At 49.7% G+C, this 26282-nt stretch overlaps 1 protein-coding gene across 3 annotated transcripts in view; it reads right to left on the reverse strand.

Moving 5' to 3' along the window:
* Positions 1-26282, reverse strand: part of CASD1 (CAS1 domain containing 1) — an 895825-nt gene that overhangs the window by 693924 nt on the left and 175619 nt on the right. For all 3 annotated transcript variants that reach the window (XM_069648572.1, XM_069648573.1, XM_069648574.1), the window contains exon 4: positions 14013-14057. In XM_069648572.1, coding sequence (XP_069504673.1) covers positions 14013-14057 — 45 coding nt within the window. The remainder of the gene's footprint in view (positions 1-14012; positions 14058-26282) is intronic.

The following is a 26282-nucleotide window of genomic DNA, read 5'->3' on the forward strand; positions in this document are numbered from 1 at the left end:
GATTTTCTTTTGTCTAGGTACACGGTAATAAAGAGCCCCATAAATCATCCATGAAAACGCCTGCTGCTCCGGAGTCAACTAATTCAGGAACAGATGTGAGAATGCCATCTTCCCACTCCAGAGTTACACTGATCACAAGTAAACAGGAAGAAGAAGACAGGGACACGTCATCCGTAGGTTGTAGGGTTCTTTCCAGGGAACCAGCTGCCTTTTCCTGAAGCACAGATCCCTCTATGGTTGGGAGGCAGAGTTTCACTGCTACCTACGAGGGGCTAATGGGCATTCTCTGACTATGTGGCCCGCTGAACTGCAGTAAATGCAGAGGACAAGTGCCCTGCAGCGTGTCCTTTCCTCCAGGAAAAGAGGCCCTCAGGCCTCAATTGCATAGGTTCAGGAACATTTGGTTTAGGTTTTACCACTCATGTGTGGAACTTGAGAAACAGGTCTTGAACGTCTTTTTCTGTCATTCTCTCTTGTAACCTGCATTCCAACTGTAGGGCCATTGTAAGTAGATCCAGAAAGTAGCAGGGCATGCTCGTCCTTCAGCTCGTCATTTAGTCCTCGCCGGAATAAGGTGAATTTGGCCTCTTCGGGCCATCTGGTTTCATCAGAGTTGTTTAAATCTCGTTAAGTAGCTGAGAAGGGAAGAGAATCCTTGTCGGCAGTCCAACAGCTTGTCCTGATCAGTGCAAGTAGTGAAGAAGTAAGTTCAGGGCAACCAAACATCCATTGAAGCTCAGCAACAAAAGCATCCAGCTGATCCAATAACGAACTTGAGGCTGTCACAAAATGAGTGGCCCAACTTTGGGAACAGCAGGTCAAATGAGACACAATCAAACTGACCTTTTATCGATCGTTAGAAGGGGGGCTATGTGAATTGGAGAGGCTTGAAAGTGAACTGAATCCGACAAGCATTCAGGAACATTTGCAATTGCTTTGGGTCCCCATCATATTTCACACAAGCAAGGGTCCCCCAAGGGGGATCCATAGGAAAAGCGTCACGGTCCATGACGATTTGGCGCAAGGCAGCGTTCTCCTGTCACAGCGCCTGCACCTCGGCAGTCAAGGAGCTGTTGCACTTGCTCCATAATGAGATCATAAGTGGCAAGGTCTTTTTTGCGCCTTATTCCGTCAACACCAGATCTCACCTTTGCCGTCTTGGTTTTCTTGGTTTGTTGTCCGCAGAAGCTCCCTTCACACGGAATCCTGACTGGATTGGTGGCCCCTGGGACAACAGCCAAGGGAGGAAAAGAAAAACCAAAGGGAAAAAAAAACTCTGATATCCGGCAGAGAAGTGTTAAGTCCAATGAAGTGGCTGGCAAGATTAGATGTAGTCGGAATCCTGCAACACTCAAAGAGCACAGGAGCATGAACCAGCTGGACTCGCAGGTCGGGAGCCCAGCAGCACTCCAATAACAACAGAAGCAAGAAAGGGGGAGGAGAAAGGACAGGCAGAATGGGGGGGGAGGCAGAACGAAGGAAGGAAGGCAAATGGACAAGGTCACAGCAAGGCAGGTAGCAAGTAAGGAAACAAACGCAATAAGGTGCAGCTTAACGGTTTATCTGTTGCCTGAAGTAGCGTTCGGCAAAGGCAAACCGGCAGCGGAAATAGCGCCATGCTAGTTGGCTAATATACTGTGGATTAGGACAGGGAAATTCGACTAACATACAAGTTCCACAAACAGCTAGCCCATTTTTACACACTTAGGCAGTGTGCGCCCAAAAGTCAAACTATATAAATCGGCATATCCTTGCTTTAGCAGAAACACAGGGCCAGTGAAAATATACACATTTTATTCAAAACACAGATCGCACGCTGTGGCCACCGGCTTCCAACTGCACAGTTGGAAGCCGGTGGCCACAGCGTGCGATCGGACTAATAGTGAACAAGAGCCAGATTGGGATTGGAAGATTATGAGAGAGAAGAAATTCACAATCTATCCTGAGAAATATTTGAAAGAAAAATATAATTTGGAAAATGGCGGAAAGAAGTGTCAACAAGTGCACATGATAAAGTATACTAGATCCTAATGGAACAATAATCTAAATATAAATTTGCTATGGGAATGCTTACAGTAAAACTGTTCTCTGCATGAACCATGCATAACCTTGCACACATCGTAAAGATTCTAACTGGCACGGAGACCAGAGTGCAACAATGAGGTCTGGGCTCAGGGAAGTCAATATTCTAGTAAAGATTAATGTAAAAAAATCTTGGTGATCTGAGAGCAATCGGGGCATCAACTCGAGCAAATGGTGTTCTGTCCGACCAATGTGAATGAAGGTAGAATAATGTAATCAGACAGGTGATATAGTCAATAGATCGAAAAAGGGGAGGCTGATGCAAGAAGAAAGAAAATGCAGGAGTAGGAGTCTTGTCGTATAAGCTGAAGATACTCCAGTTCAGAGGCTGCACCCCGCTCCATTGAGTGGATGCCATGGGACACTTCCAAAGACTCAGAAGGCACAGATCCTTGAGTAGGAGCAGAGACTGGTTGTTCCCACCAGTCCAAGGGTCGAAGCATCAACAAACGTCTTTTTGCAAACAGGGCAGAGGAGCAGGACTTCACAGGGACTTCTCTGCAGTTGGTGCTGGCCAGCTGCAGGGGTCATCAGCGGGATTGCCCTCCGGCGTAGAGGTCTTGGCTCCATCAATGAAATGCTGAATGACAATTGTAACAATACAGGAAATTCACTAAGAGAGACAGTCTCTTTGTAATTATGGACTGATCAGTTTTCCAATACGAATGAGCAAAAGACAAAGGGAGAAAAGCAGGTGGCTTTATTTATCTCCATAATGTTTAGCCAGGAGTCAAAGCAAAAAGAAAGGGTACCCTATAGAAGTCTATAGAAGGAAAGTAGCAAAAAGAAAATCTTCCCTAATATTCAACCAACCACATTGTTTTTGTGTGCTCAGTCGAGGACGTCCCTGAGGCCGTTTAGACAGATGAAGCACTGGCCCTTAGGTTTTCCAACTGAGCATAAGTCATAACCTAGACAGTAGTGAAAAACCAGCTGTCGATACTAGCCTGGGGAGTAAGGATGCATGGATTAGGGTGGGGTTAGTACTTTTAGTAGAGAGGTAGAGAGAGTGATTGAGAGTATGAGAGTAAGAGTGAAAGAGAGCGAGTATGAGAGCGAGACCGACCTAGCATCCTGACAAAGGGTTCTATAAAAATCCTTGAACCGTCTCTGCAGTGCTTTGAGCCACCAGTGACAAGATTTGAAAAGAACTCTTGTTGATTCAAGTAGATTTTGTTCTTTAAATACATTTGTCTATTTTTGGTTTACAAGAAACTTCATCAAAATGACTTCTTTAGTAAACCGAATATTAAAAGAATAGCATACAAATCGAACAGTAATAATAAAACAGCACTACACTACAAATACAATAAAAAAGCATACATAACAATAGAATAACCCTTCAAAGACAGTCTCTAGCCACATAAAATTCATAGCATAGATTAGAGCATCATTAGTGCCAGATATTAGTTTTCATGGCATTTCCGATGGGGTGGGCTTCATGTTTGCCTTAAAGGAGTTAAAAACAGATGCTTTAAGCATTCAATTTACAGACTACACACCCTTTATAATTGTTTGGTATAGTCGACATTATCTCAGGCCCCCCAAACCACTTTCCGGTTGACTACACTGGAATTTGAGGGGAAAACGCCCAAACAATCTATTAGAGATCCCAGAACAATGTCTCGGCGGCCCACTGAGTTATTGTAAATTACTCACCATAGTAGCCAACCTACTCGTAGTCCATAGTCCCCTTTCCTCCACATTGTATGGGCGTGCCTCACTAGGAACGGGAGACTGAACCTTTATCACCAGAAAAAGCATCTTTCCCTTTAAATTTTGATGCACGCGGGGGCGCGGCCCTGGGAACATGCGCTCCCCTGACTCGGCACACTGGCGCCACTCCTCGGTCCCCTTTGACGCGTCAACAATATTAACATTGCCTAATGACACCAGATCTGTTGGGGGGGGGAGGATATTGGGACATATGGAGCAAAGGGCACTATGCACTAGGAGTACGTTAGTCACTATGGTGAGTAGTTTATAATTACTCCTACATCTCGTCCCCTTTCCTCCATATTGTATGGGCGATTACAACTGAATGTAGCTCCTGGGTGCACGGCAGAGTTGCCCTTCTTAAGAAAACAAGTGTCTTAACACTGCCTGACCAAATGCTGCATCCGACCTGGTGCTGGAATCCAAGCAGTAGTGCTTGCAGAAGGCCGAGGGAGAAACCCATGTGGCTGCTTTGCTGATAACCTGCCACGGAATGTGTCTTTGGAAAGCTACTGCCGTGGCTTTGGCTCGGAAGGCGTGGGCATGCAGGTTTGCTGGTAATGGTTTGTGCTGCCCCTCATATACCTCCTTGATGGCCATAACCATCCACCTTGCGATGGAAGCCTTGGAGGCATGACAGCCTGGTTTTGACCCCCCAAAGATGACGAAGAGGGCGTCTGATTTGCAGAAGCTCTTGCTTCAATCCAGGTAGAATTTTAGAGCGTGTCTGGCATCTAAACAGTGCAGTACCCTCAGATCGTCATCTTTAGGGTCCGCGAAAAAGTTAACACTATCTCTAAATGAAAAGAGGAGACTTCCTTAGGTAAGAATGTGGGGTGTGTTCCGAGCACCACCTTGTCCTAATGAAATGTAGTATATGCATCTTAATGGTTACTAGCCTGATGTCTGCGGATGCCATCCGCTCAAATGGTTTATGGGCCACGGCGTCCAGGACCATATTGAGGTCCCACACCGGGTGCGGTTTCTTGATAGGTGGATATAGTCTAGTTAGGCCAGCTAGGTGCCTCTTAACCACCAGATTCGAAGATGAGAATACCTCCTCGTAAGAGTTCTTGAAAGTGCCAATGGCCATCAGATAAGTGAGGCATGTTTCTACTTGCACGCTTGAGTGTGCAAGGTGTGCCGAGAAGGAGAGCACGTCGTCCAACGTGCAAGTAAAAGGATCAATTTACTTTGATTCTGCCCAGTGACAGAACCTTGTCCACTTGCTTTTGTACTGTCTCCTGGTGGCGTTACTCCTAGGCCCCTGAATAATGGCCAGGTTAGCCTGCAACAGGTGCCGATGCTTCAGGGAGACCTATTTAGGAACCACGCTGCAAGGACTAACTTCTGTAGCGAGGGGTGGATGACTGTGCCCCCCTTCTGAGAGTGTCGGTGCGCTGGGCCCAGCGGGAGGTGTATGGGGGGCTTGGTCCGACAGGCTGAGCAGCTCTGAGAATCAGGGCTGTGCTAGCCACCATGGGGCTATCAGGATGATCCGAAGGTGCCTCGACTCCCTGATCCTGCAAATGACCTTGTGCACCAGGGGAATGGGGGAAAAAGTAAGTGGTCATGATGTTCCACTGGATCTGCATTGCATCGCCCAGAGAACCCCTGCCTTGCCCCTGCCAGGAGGCAAACTGGGGGCACCTACTGTTGGCACTGGTGGCGAAGAGGTCCATCTGCAGATGACCCCACCTGTTAAAGATCCCCTGAAGGACCTGCTCGTTCAACTGCCATTCAAAGTTGTCCGCGCACAGCCTGCTGAGCCTGTTCACCTCTAGATTGGACTCACCAGGCAGGTGCACTGCTGACAGGTGTATGTTGCTCACCAGAGCCCACTCCCAAATGTCGACCGCCAGTCTGCAGAGGGGAGGGGACTGGGTGCCACCCTGCTTGTGATGTAATACAGGCAGGTGGAGCTGTCTGATTGAATGGGAATCGCCCTGTCGGTGATGATAGGTAGAAAGGCTTTGAGAGCAAGCCAGAAAGCCATCATCTCGAGCCAATTGATGTGCGCCAGCTGCTCCCGCCGGGACCATACTCCATTGACGCTGCGACTGTCCAGGGTGTTCCCCAACCATCTAGGGACGAGTCTGTGGTAATGGTGACCTGAGGTGATGGTTGCTAGAAGGGACTGCCAATCTGCAGGTTGTTGTCTGTACCCCACCAGATCAGATCCTGGTGGAGCTGTTGTGGTTTGCTGATCTGCTCCGCCTACGAACCCATCTCCTGGTTCCAGGAGGCTGAGAAATGTAGCTGCAGCTGCCTCATTTTGAGCCTCGTATGTGGCACTGCAAGAAGACATGCAGCCCTAACTCCAAACCACCACGCTGAGGTCACTGATATGCTGAGAAAATGCCCTGTGGCCCTCTTGATGGCCATGATCTTGTCCTCTGAGGGGAAGATCCTCTCGAAGCTTGTGTCCCAGATAAGTCCCAGGAAAGTCAGGCTCTATGTGGGCACCAACTGTGACTTCTTGAGATTGATAAAGGTCGTATAGGGTATCCATTAGGCCGGTTGTCGTATGCTGGACTGCCTCCAGAGATCTTGCTCTCTAGATATGGGTAAATATGATGGCCTTGCGACCAGAGTAGGGCTGCCACTGCATTGATTAGCCTTGTAAAGACCCTGGGGGCCCAATTGGGTCCACAGGGCAGAACCCTGTATTGGAAGTGAAAACCCATGGTCCTGAACCTCAGGAAGGACCGATGGGGTTCCCAAATCGGGACGTGTAGGTAGGCATCCTTCAGATCTAGGGAGCACATCCAGTCTCCCACACACAATGTCTCCGCTATGAAGGCTGGTGTAAACATCTTGAACTTTTGTAGGGGAAAGGAAAGGTTCAAGGTGGAAAGGTCTAAAACTCTCAGGCCAGCCTGGTTCTCTTTGTGTATGGTGAAAATTTGTGAGTAGAAGACCATGCCCCGCTGAGAGGCTGGGACTTCCTCCACGGCCTGGCTCGTGACCAGCGAGCGTTTTTCACGCCAACAGAGTTGCTGTATCAATCTGTGTGAGCGTAGAGGAGGAAGTAGGAGAAGGAGGAATGGGGAGCCGCAAGACCATGGTTACTACGGAGAGGATCCATGGGTCCGTGAACCTTGTCCGACCCGCGGTGTGTGTGAAGGGCAAGCCTGCCCCCCCCCCCCCACCGGAGACTTGTGGATCCGGATTGACCAGTCATCATTTCTTCCTCTCTGAGGCTGCGGCTGAGGAGGGGGATAGGAAAAACCCTTTGTTAGCCGCCTTGTGCTGTTTGTGCCTGTGCTGGCTAGGGGATCTGCCCAGTTGCCTGGACTATCTCTCCTGAAAGCCTCTGAAGCCTCCAATGGACAGACCCTTGTTCGAGCGTGTGAAGGACAGGAGGGGGCAGGGGGGTGGGGGGGTCTGTACTTCCGCTCTCTATATGGTAGAGAGGCACAGAGGACCCCTGCCAAGATTCTCTATTATTGGTGAGTGGTCGAGCAATCAAGGCCTAGCTTCTCAGGAGGTAATGCGGGCTGGTCTGCACACTGTATTAATTAAAACAGTCTTTATATAATTAATATTCAAGGTTATGTACAATATCACGATAACTCACTTTGTACTCAGTTATCTATAATGGCAAATGTACAGTTCTACGTGGTACCACAATTACTATTAGACCTCTTTAAAGTGCATCAACTGTACGGTTAAATGTCACACAAATCAGTTTGTAAAGGAAACCAACAGTAGATATAAGAGCGAAGCAGTTGGTTAGAACAATTGGCAGAATCCCGGGCCCGATACCTAGATACAGTTCTGTGTGGAGATCCCCCCACACCTGGGCAACCTGTAGAAGAAAGATATATCACAAGCCCAGTCCATATATTGTTCACAAGAGACTTTCCAATAGTTCTGCAACCCCAAAGTACCTGGCGTTGTAGCGTTCCTCGTCGGGGAATCGACGGCCCTTCTTGAGTGCCCTCCCTTTAAGGCAGGAGTCATAAGTCATTGGCGGGGAAGTGGCAGCTTCTTTCCTAGCGGTGCTCGTTGACGAGGGAACGTAAACGTCCTGCAAAGAGGAGGCATGCGGGGCACCTCGATGTTGATAGTTCTGGACCGCAAAGAGTTTGAAGAACTGTGGCCCAGCAAGGGCGTCAAGTCGTTGGCATCTCTGTGGTCTTTGGGTGGCAGGAAACCCACCGGTGGATACTCCTCGGCGGGTCGACGGTCGGGCCTTCTCCAGCGGGATAAAGCGCCGGTGATGCGGACGAGAGCGTCCTTGGATTCAAATGTTCTTAGGCAAACGGGAGCATGGCGGCTCCAGTCGGCGACGGCGGTCGTCAACAGTGGCGGACAACAGTCCGGGTGCTTCTCCTTGGGATTCCGCGGCAGTCCCCGTCTCGGGCCGGCAGCCTGTTGTAGGTCTGTCTACCAGGGAGCTTTGGCAAAGATCAGCTGGTGCAAATTGGTCTTTCGTAGCTCGGGAAGAGGGTGCCTTAGCAGGTCCTCTCTGGGTATGTCCATGGAGACACAGCAGCGGAGAGCAACAGCAATTCTTCTCTTCCAGCAGGGCTTCAAGGTCAAGCGTCAGTTTCACTCCAGTTACTCTTTGTAGTTTGGACTTCAGCTCTGAACACTTCTGATCACGATTCCTAGCAGTGAGAAGTCCCCAGACATACTGTTGATCTCCCATTCATTCTGCTGGGTCACACTCGAGCATCCAATCCCTACGAAGGGCATTCAGCAGTCTGTCAGCCAATCAGGCGCACGGTGCATTCAAGCCATTCTTCTCCATCCAGACACTCGCAACACAGAATGTGGATTCGGACAAGTACCACGCCATTCAACACTACACACTGCATTCCAGTTTCGGGTAGGGCTTTCTCAGTCATTGTGTCAAACACCAGAAACCAGACATCCACAACAAGAAGTGCATATTCGTCACACACTCCATTCACCCAGGTCCCAACCACAGGTGTACCCACAACATACGGTTGTTGGGAAGTCTCCAGCCAGTCTGGGCGGCACTTCCCCACACTACCATATATGGAACTTCCACCCAACAGCCAATCAGGGAGAAGGGACAGAGTCAGGGCTTCCCGGGACTTCAGGAAGATCAAGGTAACAGGCGATGGAAGGCAAGAGGCCACAGCGGCCATTTTGTCTCCATCAGGAACCTACCAATTCCAATGACGGGGCCTGGGCATCCCAAAACGGAGGACGCTCAGGGAACCAGTCAATTCAGCACAGAGCTGCCACCAGCCCATACGCTGCTCTGTGGGCCACACACTGGTGCCCAAAAACATACACTAGGGGCACAGGGTTGTACCCCCTCCCATGGGTGCCATAAGGGTATCCCATGGGTCTGTTCACCAAAACCAAAAGAGAGCTGCACCGCCAGGAGTCCCACATGAACTCCTGCACGGAAAACAAGACAGAACACATGATAAAAGGCAGTAAAGGACAAGGATACAGAGGCCCTGTCCCTTCGATGCATTTCCAGCATCAAAGAGCGCTAGTGCATTTGGCTGTAGGTCTTAGGAGTGGACTTGGTGAGGATCGATAAAGATTTAGCTGTCTGCAAGCTGTTTTTCTTAACTAGTTCCTCATCCATTGTCGAATGGAACAGGTCCTCCCCCTCGAAAGGCAGGTCTATTATGCAATGCTGCACATCTGGGTTGAATTCTGTCACCCTTAGCCAAGCTATCCTTCTCACGTCGGTGGCGATGCAAATGGCCCGACCTGAAGTGTCAATGTAGGCCACCGTGGACTCCATTGTGTATTGTGCCACGATTTTAGCCTCAGCCAGCATGGCCTTGAAGCGGACCTGGCTGTGGGTAGGGAGCTGAGGGAGAAATCCCCGTGATCTCCTGCCATAGCTTCTGGTTGACAGCCACCAACATGGCATCTGCGTTGGCCTGGAGCAGGTGGAGAGTGGCGTTGGAATAGATTCTTGCCAAATGCCTCCAATATCTTTTCCTCCTTGCCCAGGAGTGCTGAGGCCGAAGTCGCCGAATAACATTGTGGTTTGTAGTACAGTGATGCTGCTATCACCAAAGAATGTGGTTGAGGGTGTGCAGACAATAAGAGGGGGTCCCCTTCCGTTTGCCGGTATTTAGCATGAAAGTGCCTATTGGTATGCTGGGTAGAGTATGGCTTGAGCCACCCTTATTTGGCAAGCGCTACTACATCCTTCTGAAGTCGGATTCCCGTTCTAGCAGAGGGCGTAGCATGAGAACCTCAGCCAGTACCCCAACCTCAGGTTGTTGCACCTGGGGCTGTGGGGTTTCTAGGTACTCACCCAGGCCCGCCAGCCATTCGTGAAAAGCCTTGGCTGACGGAGTGTCTGGGTCCTCCTCCTCGTCTGTGTCCACTGTTGTGTCCTGCGGGTCCGGTGAGCCGGAGGAGTGCTGGGCGCAGGCAGCTGTGGCATGCTGCGTATCAGTGCCAGAGGCTGCTGAGGTGGGAGAGCCAGGGCTGCCGGGACTGGTACTGGCAGGGGAGGTGTGGCCGTGGGTGCTTGCGGCTGTACAGGAGGGAGCATGTCCCTGAGGCTTGCTGTAGAGGGCAAAGTATACTTGCCCTGAGAAGTGGATGGATAGGATGTGGACCAAGTGACAGGGGTTGACCAATCCCACCTGGAAGCTCTTTCCGCTGCCTGGTCTCCAAAGGGAAAAGGCGTCGGGTGAGCCGCCATTTTGTCTAATCCAGCTCCCATTTTGTTTTGCTCCTTGGCACGTGCCAGAGTCGTGGAACTTGCTGAGCTGGGACCGGCTTCCACCAGTACGTTGATCGGTGGTGGTTGAGGCCTACCCTGCCCCTCAGGACGGGGCCTTGTAGGAGGAGCTCCCTCGGCAGTGGTGCTGGTAGCGCTGAATGCAGGCGCTTCCTCTGACATGTGTCCGGTGTTAGGGTGTTGTTAGACAAGAATTGATGTAGTAACACTGTGTGCGACAACACAAGACTTGTCCTCTTGGTATTAGGTAACCCACCTTTTAGTATAGGCCTGTACTACATAAGCGGCCAGGCTTAACTCAAGGGGGGTAAATGTGAGCTGTAGAGTTGTAGCAATGACATGTGTAAATACAAGTAGCCAAGTAACACTTACACTCAAGCTTTCAGTTATAAAAAGTATTTTAACATCAATTTTTAAATAAGTGTTCTTTAAAAAAGGCAAGATATGTAACAATCAAATATACTTTAAAATACTTTTCTAGGATCAGCCTAAGATTAGTAGATACTCTTTTTACATACTTCCTACACCCAGAGGCGACTTCATTCACAAGTACAGTAATGGCATTTATATATCACTGTACAGTGCCGATTCTGAGGTTGTGGAAAAGGAATGGCTAAAGGAAGGAAAAGGGTTAAACAGGTTCTCAGGGCATGTGAGTTTAATTAAAACTTCCAATGAAGTCTAGAGAAAACCTTTCCCAGCAATAACAGTCTAAAAACAAGTTATCCCCTCGGAGGGACAGAAAATATCAAAGTCAATGGACTAGAAGAGTCTGCAGGGAGCCAGGACAGCCAAGGTCAAATGGAGCACACTCTATGGAGCTGAGGCACTTTGTAGTTAATTAAATGTCTTGCACAAAGTAAATCATTGTAGGGTCAAAAGTCGTTACACTTGTTGAGAGCAGAGTTGAAATCAACTAACAAAAGTAGCTACTGCAAGTCTCAACTGAGAAGAGCAAAGCTAAAGACACTGAGGTAAGTACCCCATGCCTGAACAGTACCTCTGGTTTGAAGAAGAGTGGCCCAGCTGGCTTCTGTCCTGTTGCAGCGATGCAGATCCTGGGTTCCTGAGACTCAGTCGTGGGGACAAGAGGGAGACGTCTGGAGGACGCCTATGGCAACAATTTGGAGGTCAGCGGCAACTACAGGCTATTTTCCGATCAGCAGCACTTCGCAGTTTCAGCGCGCTGTAAACAGCACCACTGCAGATCTTAGATACCGGTTGGGCTTCCTTCACTCCTTGATTCCTACACTCTGGTGAGGGGACTCTAGCTCTGGTCGTCCTGCTTCTGGAGGGTCCTTAGGAGACTCCTAGTGCTTCAGGCCAGATTGCAGACGTGGCACTCCACTACAGATTTCTCAATCGCTGACACTCGGTTCCTGCAGCAGCAAAGCAGTACAGCCAGTCTGGGAAGATGGTCCAGAGGAGTTCCTCACAGAGTTAGTTGGTCCCACTAACCCAAGGGAAGAAGTCGTCCCTTCCGGACCTTCTCTTGTCGATCAGAAAAAGGACTTTCAGCACAGTAGCAGGGCTTCACCAGGCAATTTAAAGGTCCAGGAGGATGCAGCAAGCTTTGTTCACGGTTTCTTCGTCAGGTGTTCTTCCCAGTGGTCGACTCTGCCTCTAGTCCCAAAACCCTCGCCTTTTAAGCAGGTTTCTCTCATTTACGCACAGCCTAGCTGTCACTCAAACAGCAGGCTGTCTGTCCTGAAAGGACGTACAGCCAGCCAATCAGGACTTGGTGCATTCAGGCATTCCTAGAGACAAAGAACAGATGAGTTTCCGGCCCTTCCATACATACTGGAACCAGAGGCAGGTTTCAGGACTGACGCCTGCCAAAGGAAAAACAAACAAAGGGCTCAAACCTGGCTTGGCATGCAGAGTAAAACCCAAGAAAGATTGAAGGGAATTAGCACAGAAATTAGTATTCTTCCTAACAGGCGTAGCCCCTCGGGTAGTGACCCGTTACTAGAGCCTTGCAGCCCCTCCGCGGTAGCATCGGTAGGATCTTGCGACCCCTCGGCCTGATGGCCGGTAGATGGAGCAGCCTCAGTGTTGTTGCTGGTCTTAGGACCGGTTAGGTCTCCACACACTTGCAGGGTGCAGAGAACTCTGGAGCGTTGCCAGGGAATACAAAGAATTACTGCTGAAGACAAAACTCCCACTGCCTTGGGTTTTACTATTCAGAAAAGTATAAAGATAACAGTGTTGGTTTACTAAGTGATTCCCTAACTGGGTGTCACTGCATGACTGACAGGGTCTGCTACCCTTGATATACTGCAAGGTAATCTGAAAGGAACTTATGGTTTTACTCCCCATAAATAGGTGTGGCCTATACTAAATGTGTATGATAAGGTCTGACTTCCCTAGAATTACGGTTAGGTATTCTGAAGAGGGTTTATGCTTTGGTCTGTGTACCTTCAAGCATTGTGTTGCGTTTTGTTTTTATAATGGGTTTATGACTACCGCAAAGTACTTAACTTGGACTACTTGTATTTACAATAAACCTTTATTTTTGTATAATACTTCTGGTTGTGTTTCTATTGAATCCTTGGTATACTACAGGTTCTATGTACTTTCCTAGAGCCCTCTCTCCCTAATAAGATAAGCCTGGTTGCTCTGTCTGCGCCATTTAGAGGACCACATACATACCAACATATTGGATGAATAGTTCATGCCACAGCCTCTTATTTACTTCTTCCCTTTCCTAACAGGGACACTGTACTCCAGGGTTTGTTTTGAAGGGGAAAACACCATTTACAACACTGTGCCCATCCAGAAGGGGTGAGTGGCACACCATTTCTTTTTCTTCTTTTTATAGAAGATCAGTAAACCAGAGAGAGTATAGTCTCATGAGACATTTTTGTGCTGTTATTCTTTTGTATTGCACACCATCTAGAAACAATGTTTAAATCCTAACCTGGGATGTGGATGAAAACTATTATCTACAGTGACCAAAGATTTGGCGCACTACTCTCAGATAAGAGAAGGTGAGATAAGGGCGCACAGCTCTTGCATTCATACTTAAGTTTGTTTTATGATCATAAAAGTGGAGCCTCGTACTGTCTTAGTTGAATGGTTTTACCAAGCCATTAGTTGGACTTGAGAAAAACTGTCCTAAGACTGGGTTCAGTGTACTTCCCTACAGCTCACATCCTCCTCATAAGATAAGCCAGGCTGCTCTGCCATTTAACCAAGATCCTTTGGGTAGTAAAGACTTATACTAAGGGTTGGGGACCTGTATACCAAGGGACATTTCTATTGAGCCTTACCTCAAGTGGACTTTAGGAAAACTCCCCTAACAGTACATAATGCAACAACAGAATTCTTATGAAAGACGTGCAAGCCTTTGCAGTGTTGCTGCAGTTGGGGCACATTGTGAATTGGTGAAACCTGGAAATAATGCATGGCGCATGTAGAAAACAGGCTTTTGCTAAAGATCCTTTGCCAGCAGGGCAAAAGGGGTTTGGGTACAATTCACGTTGACAAAAAGACAAAAGGATTAAGAACTTACCACATGGATGGACACTGCTTCATCTTCATAAGGAATATCTTCATGCTGCCAACATTAGACAGAAAAACAATGAACACTTGGTAATGAAAACAGATTTGCTTTTAAAATCAATCAAATCAAAATCACAAATGCCAACCATCAATAGACGTAATAAAAAATGTATCAAATAAAAAAACAATGTAAATTGTGAAAAACAATTAACCATGCAGCCACCTTTAACACTTTGAAATCTTAGTTAAGAGATCCTCTCAGCTGTTATTCAGGCAGTAAGCCCTTCTCCGATATCACACAAACGGCTTACTGTCAGATGTCCCTCACTCAGCAAGTGTTAGCATTGTCCGAGCAGTCAATCAACTCTGCACTCACAGTCTGATTTCTCCCCTCGCAGGATTCTCAAACTTAGGTGGCCTCTCCACTGGGTACCTGATAAGCATTACTGCGTTTACTGTGTTCTGAAATTGTGGTAAACTAGGGCTTATCTCCCCTCGCAGGATTCTCAAACTTAGGTGGCCTCTCCACTGGGTACCTGATGCGCATTACTGTGTTCTGAAATTGGGGTAAACTAGGGCTCATCTCCCCTCGCAGGATTCTTAAACTTAGGTGGCCTCTCCACTGGGTACCTGATACGCATTACTGTGCTTACTGTGTTCTGAAATTGTGGTAAACTAGGGCTTGCCGCTCTCTTCCTGTCCGCTTGCTCTTGTCTCGTCTCCCCCCCCCATTCCCTCCTATTCCATGGTGCTCTCTATCTAGCCTATCTTTTCTAACTGCTTCTCCATTGACTATCCTGCTCTCCTCACTGAATCTGGTAGGAAAAGGTTTAAAAAGGACATCCTGGTCTCCAACCCAGGCCTCCCTATCGCTGACACCTACACTAGTGCCTCCTCCAAGGAAACTCACTGACATCCTCTTTTTCGTGCCTTCACCTGACCTATGGACCCTTCATATGGTCTTTGTGCTCTCTCCTTTCTCCTCTTCTCCCATTAATGGTGGCACTGTCTTGGTCCAAGGCCCTCGGGCCAACCTTCACCTCTTTGATAGACGCTTCCCGCACCTCATCAACTTCCTTTCCTCTCCTGCTGTCCCCCCTCCTCTGTCCTCGGCTACCTTGCCTCCACCCTCCCTCCCTGCCCCCTCTCGTGCTCCTTCACCTCCGCAGGGCGTACCTCTGATCCGTACCCCTCCCCGGAAGTCCTTCAAGGATGGCAACCTTCTCCACATTGCCACTCTTAACTCTCGTTCTCCCATCAAACATTCCTCTGATATCGGTCACCTTCTTGAGGAACTGGACCTTGACATACTCTGTCTCACTGAGACAAGGTTCACGGCCAGCTCCGTCACCAGCTTTGACACACTCCTACCTGACGGTTACAAGATCCTCTACGTGCCCAGGCCCAACCGTGCTGGGGGGGAGGGGGTGGCCCTTATCTTCCTTGAGTGGATTCCTGCCACTGTTACTCGTACGCAGACCTACTCCTCTTTTTTGAATGCCTTGTCTGCCGACTCTCTCTCTCTCTCTCTCTCTCTCTTTCTCTTTCTCCTAGCCATTCCCTTAACGTGGCTGCTATCTATCGGCCACCTGGTCAAATTTCCTCCTTCCTCTCCGAGTGGGCGGACTTCTCCTCCTCACTCCTGTCCTCAACAACTCAACTCCTCTTTCTTGGAGACTTCAACATCCACCTGGATGCCTCCTGTCCCCCCTCTGGACTCTTTCGCGACCTCTGCGACTCTCTCTCACTCTCTATTCTCCCGTCTGGGACGACTCATTCTCTTCTGACCTTCCCCTCTCTGTCCTTCTCCACTCCTCTCTCCTGGAGTGATCACTTTCTCCTATCCTTCCACCTCACCTTCCCTACCCCACAGGCAAAGCCACCCTCATCACGGCCACCCTCCATCTTGGTCATCCGACCCATGAAGGGCGTGTCAGATGAGGCTTTCGCTGCCACCTCCTCGCCCCCTCCTCCCCCTTCGGCTGACTCCCACCCTGACACAGCCCTCTCCACTCTCCACTATGCTATATCTGATACTATTGATATCCTTGCCCCCGTCATGAGAATCCGCCTGAAGCCCAAAGCCAAATGCAACTCCTGGTATGACTCGGATCTCGTCACCCTTAAACACAAGTGCAGGGTGGCAGAGAGGAAATGGCGTGCTTCATGTTCATCCTCTGACAAACTGGCCTGCCGCCTGCTCCAAAGGCAATACAGGCTCTCCGTTCTCACCAAGAAGAGAGCCCTTATCCAAGCCCGCATCTCTGCGGCATCTAACAATTCGGCCGAAATCTGCAAGCAGCTGGCCAACCCTGCTGCAGTCTCTACCTCTCCTGTCCCTCCCAGGCCCTCTGCACGGCACTCGCCTCACTTCATTTAAAAAACTCAGGACATCCTGTCCTCACTCTCCTCCTATCACCTCCCCCCCCTCTATTCCCTGCTCTTCCTCTAGCCCTTCTGCAGCCACCCCTCTCTCCTTCTCTGCCTTCCCCTTTTTTCTGCTGACGAGGTTGCGAGACAAGTCCAATCTATGAAAGTCTCGTCAAAACAGGTCCACCCCTGTTCCTCCAAAACTATCAAGGACCACATCGACTCTTTGGCTCCTGCCCTTGCTGACTTCTGCAATCACTCCTTCGCCTCTGGAGTCTTCCCATCCCCTCTCAAGCACTCGCTTGTGCACCCCCTTCTTAAGAAACCCTCTTCCGACACCTCCTGCCCGTCTAACTATCGCCCAATCTCTATCACTCCCTTCCTGGCAAGCTCCTGGAGAAACTGGCCATCTCCCAGCTTAATCTCCATGCTGAATCTGTTGGTAGTCTTCATGACCATCAGTCTGGCTTCAGAGCTGCCAGAAGCATGGAAACTGCTCTCCTGAACATCCGTGAGGACCTGCTCTAGACTCTCCGGAGCAGTCCAAGCCGCCGCCACCCTTCTCTGCAGAGCCATATGAAACGGCAGTACCGGGTCAGTGGGGGGACCAAGATCGAGGATGTCCGTTAGATCATCCTGAGCAAACTCCCCTGGGGGAGCCGACCATCCCAAGTACTCGGTGACCCGAGACATAAGGCGCCGGTACGAAGAATCGGCATGAGTGCCAGGCTGAGGCCTACAAAACTCCACCTCCGGAGAGGTGTCCAGTCCACTGGCATCATGCAGTGACTGCCTCAGGTCTTCAAATTGGCTATGGCCCGTGAGAAGCTCATCTGCACACTATCCGGAACCAAGCCCTCATCAAAGCCCTCATCAACCTCTGAAATGTACTCCAGGCGGTGAGAGGAAGGCACCTGGGGACCAAAGCTCTGCCTGACCTTAGCCAGAGCCTTTCTAAGGACTTCCCCCGTGCCAAGGGGCCCCTCCGACACCACCGCCTTCAAAAGTCGAGTGAATCGGCGTCGACGTCAGCCGCAGCGCCGCCAGCATCGACGGCGTCGACACAGGCCTCGAAGTCAGAGCTCCGAGCGTGTCCTTCGACGACCTAGGCGCTGACAGCGTCGACGACCCCCTCGGAGGCGGAGCCTCGAGAGAGGCCGTCGATGACCTTGGCGCCACAGGCGTCGACGTCTTCCTCGAAGACTGTACAGGATCACGCGGTCTCGAGTGCGACGACGACCGGGACCTGGAACGGGCCTGGCGAGAACGGTTACCCTTGTCCGAGCGGGACCTCTCCCGCGAACCGTGCCGACCACCCGAGCCCGAAGGCGTGCGAGCGGTGTCTCTCGACCGATCACAACCGACCCCACTCGGAGGTGCGGACGGACCGGTGCTCTGCGATTCGCGAATCGCTAACATCTTGTTCCCGAAGGAAGCCCATTCCTCCAGTGTCGCTTGCATGGTGGGATAAGCGACCCGCCGACGGGCTCGGAAGAGGACGGGGAAGGTGACCGATGCCGGCGCTTCCGGGAATGCCTCGAAGAGGCAGAAGAGTGGCGAGACCGACTCCTGGAAGGAGACCCACTGGACCATGGGTGCCTCGGGCACCAGAACATCTAAGAAACTCATGTCCAGTATCCGGTCATGAAAAGCTCTGATAGAGCGGGGAAGGTCCTAGTTGTTCTGATCGCCTTGAGGATCATCTGACAGGTCAGGATCCTGCTGAGCCGTGTCAGGCACTGCCTTGTCCACTGGGGACAATGGAGGCAAAGGCTTAAGAGCCGGGGGAAGCACCACGGGCAAGGGAGGCCCCGGCAGAACCACCAGAGGAACGGGTAGAGCTGAATGCGTAGGTGGACATATCTCCCTGAAAAGCCCTTTGAAATATTCCCTCATGGGGTCGGTGCGCATAAGCGCTTGAAATTTACCAAAAAAGGCGTCCTCCGGAGACTGTTTCAGAACCTGAGGAGGCCTCTCATGAGGTGGACAAATCCAAGGACGTAGCGGGGAAGGGTGCCACACCGGCCACTGCACCGACGTATCCACATAAATCAAAGGTGCCGCCCCCGCGGGCAACAAAACATTGTGCGGAAGAGGCATCCGGGCGTTCCAATCATAAACTGGCCGGCAAGGATGCGCACAAGGGACCTTAGGTTCACCCAAGGGACCAAGCCCTACACCATAGGCCGATGGCGTAGTTGTAGGGGTAGCACCTAAAATGGCCGCCGCAGTCGTGGCGGGAACGGGCGCCATTTTGTCCTCATCTGAGGGGAACTGCGGCACGTGAGGTATTGAGGCAGGGGTCCCCGTCGATGGATCAGGGGTCTTAATCTTAGCCTTAACATAAGGAACCTCGGCAGAGCCGGTACTATGAGGCCTGGAATGTTTTTGTGACGTACCAACCGCCAACTGAGCCTTCGAAGGAAGGACCTTGGCACTGCCGGTAAAAGAAGAACTTTGCTTCTTTGCCCCCTCAACAGGTCTGGTGTCACCGCAAGAGTGGGAACGGTGAGCAACAGCTTTCACTGACAAAGCCTTGACCGGCCTCTCAGAACTGTTGGTAGCTTTAGCCTCTGAACGTGGGACCTCGGACTCAGGCCCGGTAAAAGCCTTATCTGCGCGGGCCTCGAACATCTGTTCGGTAACAACAAGCCCAGCCAAGGCCTCGGGGCGAACCCCAGTCTTATCTTTGAGGGAAGCCGACAGAGGCCTCAGAGCGAGCTCTGGTACTCCACGACTCAGTAGAACTGGGTCTCCAGACAGCCCCCACAGGAGGGGCCTCGGAGCGTACTCCGGTATTCACAGGCCCCTTACGGAGACCCTCAGAGAAAGCTCTGGTAGAATGATTAGGCCCTCAGGGCACCTCAGGGCGAACCCCGGTGACAGAGTGATCAATGCCCCTCCCGGCCTGAGAGGAACCCGGAAAGGTATCCCCCGGCCGGGGTGCTCTGAAAAGTAAAGAAACACCTCCTCCCACCGATCTAACCGACGTTGAATTGCCCGGACCGAAAGGGAGTCACAGTAAAAACAGGAGTCCCAACGATGATCCTAACCCAAACACTCTAAACAAAGAGGATGGGGATCCGCCCTTGCGAAGCGACGGTGTCAGGATGAACAATCAGGAAAGTCTAGCTTGAACAACAGACAGACCAGTAAACGAACGCTAGCGAGAGCCAGAGAGGAAAAAGGGAAGAAAAACTTCCAAGGATGCAAGTGCGTCTGGCCCCGATCGGGCGGAGAAAAGGACTGATGGGCGATGTCTGGGGCGGAGCCAAGATGGGCGGGGTTATGGCCGCATGCCGGGCCCCGCGCAAGAAAGAGAGGAAGGATATATTTTTGGAAAAAATGTGGATGCTTTTTACAAAGTGCTCCGGTCCCGTCCCACAGCACGGAGAGATGTCCCCCAAGTATGGAGGAAAGGGGATGGGACGTAGGAGTATTACTGAAACTGCACTGAATCTGCAACTGGGCCACTCACCGATCTCGGTCCTTGGCCCAGCCACTCTCCCCTGCACTGCCTCCCTGGCAACTCCTGCACTGCGGGACTGTGTCTGTATCCCTACAGCTCCCCTTCCCAGCACTTACCTTGCACTTGCCACCAGCTGGCCCTTGTTATTTATCTTGTATGCTAATAACCCTGTACTGCACTTTTCCCTCTCCCTTTCCCCCTTGCACTTTTCCCTTCCTCTCTACCCTTGCACTTGCGCGATCTGAATGACACCTGGCCTAGTAGGATCGTTGTCTGTCTCCCCTTTGTTCCCCTCTGCCTCGTCGCGCCTTGAAAGCCTTTTGTATAGGCGCATTACAAATGCCATATCATATCAAATGGGGTAATATTCTAAAACTGAGTTTCTGGCAGATTAATTTCCTTATCATTGATAAACAAACTGACCATTTCTAAACAGAATTTAAGAGTTTATATTGTGAGGGAAACTGAACATGTAAGGTGCACCCAGAACTGCAAACCTTGCCTAAACAAACATTCTTGCTACGACTATCAACATCCATTGCAAAATGAATGTAATCATCATGAGATTAGTGGGCCACGCACCAGCACCTCCAATTCCTCTTTCAAATCCTACCACACAACATTTCCTTTCATTCTTTGTTTGACTTTTCTTCGTACAAATATATTCCCCCAAATGCACATGCTACCAAAACCTCAGTTTTTTGTCTGGCTTTGCCACACTTACGGACCTGGGCCGAGGTCAGTAGCAGCCCCCAACCGGCAACTGGAAGAGGAAAGAATAGTTAAGTAACGCAGCAGCGGCAATCACAATGAGTGTTGGGGAGATTTATAATTTTTATGCTTCATCCCCTTTCCTAGCGAGATCCCCTCCCCACCCCTTTCCTATTGAGAATACCCCAGCACTTCTTGCTGGACTTCTGGACCTTTTTCTTTACATCCTGAATGAGTGAAGCCTTTTCCCACTCATTCATTCTTATAGAATCTGTTTTTTGGAACTTTTTTCTCAGTGTTTTACCTGTCCCATGGAGTCTTCTTTCCTCCATATCTTTTTTAAGGCATCTGTATTTTTACTTTTGCAGCACCCAGCTCCTTATGGGCAGTGTTGCTGGGAACCCTTTGGGTTCTCCTTTGAGATTCTTTACTTATCCTTACTTTCTACTGTTCTTAAGGATAGAGAGATACTTTGTATCTCTCCTAAAACGTTATATTCTCAGAGACTTGCACAAACCACCTTATCGGGAGTGTCAAGGGGATACTTAGCATCCCCTTCCCTCTGCTCCTGTGACTTTGCAGTCACATAGACAACCTTCTAGTTATGGCTGGTGGCAGTGGACGTGTTCTAACAACTATTGTGTTATTTTCTACCACATATTGTGTTTACAGTCTTGGTTGTGCACAATAGGGCTACCTAAATTCTAACGTGGTGGCTCCTTTCTATTTTCTCAATTTCTAGCGTGGCTGTCCTTTGTTAGCCCTTCTTCTACAGTCCTGTGAGGGGGAGGTCTGTGGGTGTATTTTGCCATTGGCGGGAACGCCTGCGTGTCCCCGCCTACGCTCCAGAGTGTCTGGGCAGCCAAGAAGTGGGTGAGGAGTTATTCCCTCCTCTGCTGTTTGCCCGAGTGTCTGTAATGGAACCAGCTCCCCCAAGGTGGTCTGTCTATCCTGATTGGACAGCCACCTGCCCCTTATTGTAAACTGCTGTGAGAGATAGCAGAGGAGTGTGCGCTGAAACTTTATAAAAGGTGAGGTTCCAGAGGTTAAAGGTAAGTCGTCCACCGGAAAATGAAGCAACCGAAGATGACCAGAGAGGCCTGCAGACCCGTTGCACCATCGTAAAATGACCACTGTGTTCCGACTCTGTTTCCTGTATGACAGAGGAAACTCCAAAGAGGACGACACCTTCCATTTGACTGGGTGGAACAACCAGTCCCAAAACAAACTCCAATCCGAGCCATCTCTCGAGGTGCTGTGCCTCTCCACAGCAGCAGAACCCCAATACCAGGCGAGCTCTGACCCAACTGAAGTGCATCCTCTTTGAAAGGCTGTGTCCATCCAAGTCTTTGCTGAGCTCCAGGAAAACCTCCAGGGACACAAACCGACTCATCCAAGTCCCCTCAAAAGACTGCTGGACTGCAGGAATCTAAGAAGATTGACCGGGGGAATCATGTCCTTTTTGGTGCTGAAGAAAATGCGTCAAAACCACAGACTGACCTGAAGAGCTGAAGAAATCCGTGCCAGAGGTCCTGTCTCGAGACTGCTGCTGAGAGATTCTGTCCATTGCCCTTCCTTTTGTCATGAGACCAAGGAATCCAGAGGTCGGGGTCCAGGGCTGCCACATCAAGGAGAATCCAGAACCAAACATTTCTTCAAACTGAACGGTACAGTGGGGAGAAAAGTATTGCTTACCTTGGTCCTTGAAGTCGCTCCAATGCTCTGGAGTGCACCTTGTGGTGTCCAGGGTACCCCCCCTACCTCTGACCCAAAATGCTGCTTGTATCCCTTTAGCAAGTCCTGTAACAGGGTCTCCAACATTTAATATCCTGAATGAGTGAAGCCTTTTCCCACTCACTCAATCGTTAATCTTCCTGCATTTTAAAGACTATAGATTATAAAGTATCCACGGGAACTTTTCGTATTCTGCTGCTTTACGTGACTTTGAGCCTCTCGGAACTGCCTTTTAGCTGATGTTCCGTTTAGTACTTTAAAAGCCTTGCTGTGCGAAGAAGCTGCCCCTATAACCTAGAGATCGGCTAGTATTTGTCTAACCAAATGATTTCCTTGCAAAAAGACTATAGCTTATGTGGTTTTGCTAACTAAATGTGAATACCATATTTCCTTTGTATTACTCAAGTGTGGCTGGTGGCAGTGGACGTGTTCTACCAACTATTTTGTTATTTTCTACCAGAGACTGTTCACAGTCTCGGTTGTGCACTATAGGGCTACCTAAGTTCTAAGGTGGTGGCTCCTTTCTATTTTCTCCATTTCTAGCGTGGTTGTCCTTTGTTAGCCCTTCTTCTACAGTCCTGGGAGGGGAGGTCGGTGTCCAATGCTGTAAAAATTGCAACCGCAAGCAACTACAAACTATGCAGTGGCCTTTGAAAAGTGTCTACAATCATTTGTATGTGTTTTGTTTAATTGTACTAAGTATTTGAAAGCATATCTTGCGTAAGGTTTAAGATACTTACATTTAACTATTATTCTCCAGTATGGGTCTGGCATGGATTCACATGTTCATGTTATTCCCCGTCGTCATGTTGGGAATCCTCAGTAAAAGAAAAAACTGTTTCAATTTCACTTCAAAACGGTATTTCTCCTCTAAACCAATCACTGTCCTCTGGGTCATACTGCCCCCATCTAATGACTGTCCTCTCCCTAAGCTCCACCCCTGGTGGCCATCTTCAGATTTGGTAAGCATGTAAAGGGGCAGTATGAACCAAGAAGCTCCACAGAGGGTTTGGAGGGAGGGTTTGCATGTGAATCCATGCCAGACCCAAGCTGGAGAACAATAGTTACAGAGATGTAACTTAATCCTTCTCCAGCATGGGGTCTGGCATGGATGCAAATGCTCATGAATAACGATTATACAGCAGTACATAGACAAAACCATGGCATGTGGCAAGGCTCAACAGAAGCAGTAAACACTGACCTCTGGAACAGACTCACCTCAAACAAACAGGTTGCACAGAAACGTGGTCATTGCTGCGATGGCTCAGGTGGAGTGGGCTCTCGGCTGGCCTGGCAGCTGCCTGCCAGCCAGTTGATGACAGTGCATGATGCAGCCAGAGAGCCACCTGGAGATGGAAGCCTTCAATAAGGCCTTTCCTTGATTTACAGGTCCAAAGTTGACGAACAACTGTGAAGTCTTCCGAAAATTCTTCGTACATGCCACGTAGAACTTCAAGGCACGAGCAACGTCCAGTGAATGAAAGGCTCTTTTACGCTAGCGACGACGGATTTGGGAAGAAGACAGGTAACGCCAAAGGTTCGTTGAGGTTTTGTTTTGTTTATTAGTTGTATTGCGCACCAGACCCAAGGGTATACAGGCGCATTGCATAAGATCACTCAAAGCTTAGTTACACAAAAAATATACATACAATATGGTTGCACATAGTAAAATAAGTACATTTTCGAATATACAGAATATTTACAGATAGCATATTTACAAGTCAGAAATTCAAACTTTGGGCAGATAGTGGTACGTGTAGTCTATTGCAAAGCAGGTTAATCGGAGTGTATGCAGTGACCAGTGGCTGGCGAGGCCAGTTTGACAAGTTGTCATAGGTTCGCTTGAAGTCAGAGTTCTAGAGCCACTTAATTATATACTGTCGGAATTTGTGGTAAGATTGCTCTATTCTAAGGTGGGGGGTGCGAATTCCAGAGCTGGGCTGCCTTAACCTGCAAGCTGTTGCCTCCCAGTTAGCTTGAATCTGGGGATTAGGAGGCAGTTTGTATTGGAGAGTCTGGTTATTCTTGTCGCAGGTTTCATGACAATTCTGTTAAACAGATAAAGTGGGGCTGCCTTATTTATGCATTTGTGAGTGAGCGAGGCAACTTTTAGTTGGATTTTGTCTGATGTGGAAAACTAGTCGTTTGCTCTTCTTGTCTCAGAGATATGTTCTCTCCTTGCAATTCCCAAAGCTGCTCTAAGAGCTTTGTTTTGCAGGAATTGGATTTTCTTGGTTATTTGTTTGTTCGCCCCTATGTACATGGCGTTGCAATAGTCGAGCTTTGAGAGTATGAGTGCTCTGGCCAGGGTAATGCAGCTGTCATTAGAAAGGAAGGGTTTTGCTTGCTCTGATCAGTTTGCAGGTGTAGGCTGTGGTCGAGGCCATGGCGTTTACCTGTTTGTTGAGGGATAGAGTGGCGTCCAACTAGAACCCCAAAGTTTTTACTTCCTTGGCGACTGTGATGATGTTATTGTCGATATTGAAGGTTGAGTATTTAGGGCTCAGTTATTTGAGGGACGATGGGGTGCCCAGGATAATGATCTCAGTCTTGTCATCATTCAATCATAGTCCGTGTGTGGCCATCCATGCCTGGATGATGAGATAAACCTTGTGGAGGTGGAATTCTGACAGTACATTTGGCATAAAGGTGGGGTTTGTACGCAGTACCACCCCTGAAGCGTGGAAAGACAAGTAAGACAGCTTACAAGACCGGGCCTGAATCTCCCGACTCGCCTGGCCAAGCTGATAGCCACGAGGAAAGCAGTCTTCCACAAAAGACACTTCAGCGGGACCTTATGCATAGGTTCGAAGGGAGCTCGCATTAGCTTATTTAGCACCAAATTGAGCTCCCAAGATGGGACAGGAGCCTTCACCGGCAGGGAAATCCCTGAAGAGTCCCTTGAAGAACTCCTTGACGGGTCTGTGAGACTACAGTGAAGGTACGCCCGGAGAGCTGGTGTACCTGGATATGGCAGCGAAATGCACCTTCCACGTGGCGTGAGCCAGTCCCGCTTTGGCCAAGGAAAGCAAGTATGGTAAATGTTGTAGGGCTGTGACATGGAGAGGAGTAATCTTCTGAGTCTGGAACCATACAGAGAAGCGTTTCCATTTATGCCCGTAGCACTTCAACGTTGACGAGTCTCTGGCCCTAACCAGGATGTCCTTACATTCTGCGGATAAAGCATAAGCTCCAAACTATAGGGCTGTAGGAACCATGCCCTCAGGCTCAGAGACTGGGCCGTGAAGCAGAATCGCCCTACCCCCTTCTGTGGCGAGAAGGTCCAGGGACAGTGGCAGCCTGATGGACGGGGACACTGACAGACAGAGCAGGTTCGGATGCAAGATTTGCCTCGGCCACAATGGGGCTGTGAGTATTATCCTTCATTGGCACTGTCTGAGTGTGTTGATCACATGTAAGAGGAGTGGAAAAAGGAAAAGCGTACAGGAACCATCCATCCCACGGGAACAGGAACACCCCATGCACCACGGTTGAGGATACCTGCTGGTGAACCTCTGACACTTGGCGTTCGCCACCGTCACAAGAGCTCGATCTGGGGCTGTCCCTATTTGCCGAACAGAGGATCCCCCTGGTCCTGGTGAAGTTCCCATTCGTGGAAAGAACGCAGTTCCTTGCTGAGCGAGTCGGCGAAGGTGTTCTCGACTCCCGCTAGGTGAAATAGGACGAGGAACATTTCTTGATGAATGGCCCAGCGCCACAGGTCATGGACCTCCTTGGAAAGTGCTGGTTAGCGCCCTCCCCCCCTTGTTTCCGGATGTGGAACATGGTGGTTGTGTTGTGAATCTCCTCACCACCTTGCCCTTCAACAACAGCAGAAAAGACTTGAAGGCCCAGAATATGGCCTGAGGTTCCAGGACATTGATGTGGAGGTCCTTCTCTTCTGGTTGCCAGAGGCCTTTGGCGTGCAATTGTCTAGAAAGGGGTCATGGTGACCGAATCCTGGTAACGAGATGCAACCGTACACCGTGTTGAATT

The sequence above is a fragment of the Ambystoma mexicanum genome, chromosome 2q (genome assembly GCF_040938575.1).
Source record: "Ambystoma mexicanum isolate Mex_15411 chromosome 2q, UKY_AmexF1_1, whole genome shotgun sequence".
Taxonomy (NCBI): Eukaryota; Metazoa; Chordata; class Amphibia; order Caudata; family Ambystomatidae; genus Ambystoma; species Ambystoma mexicanum.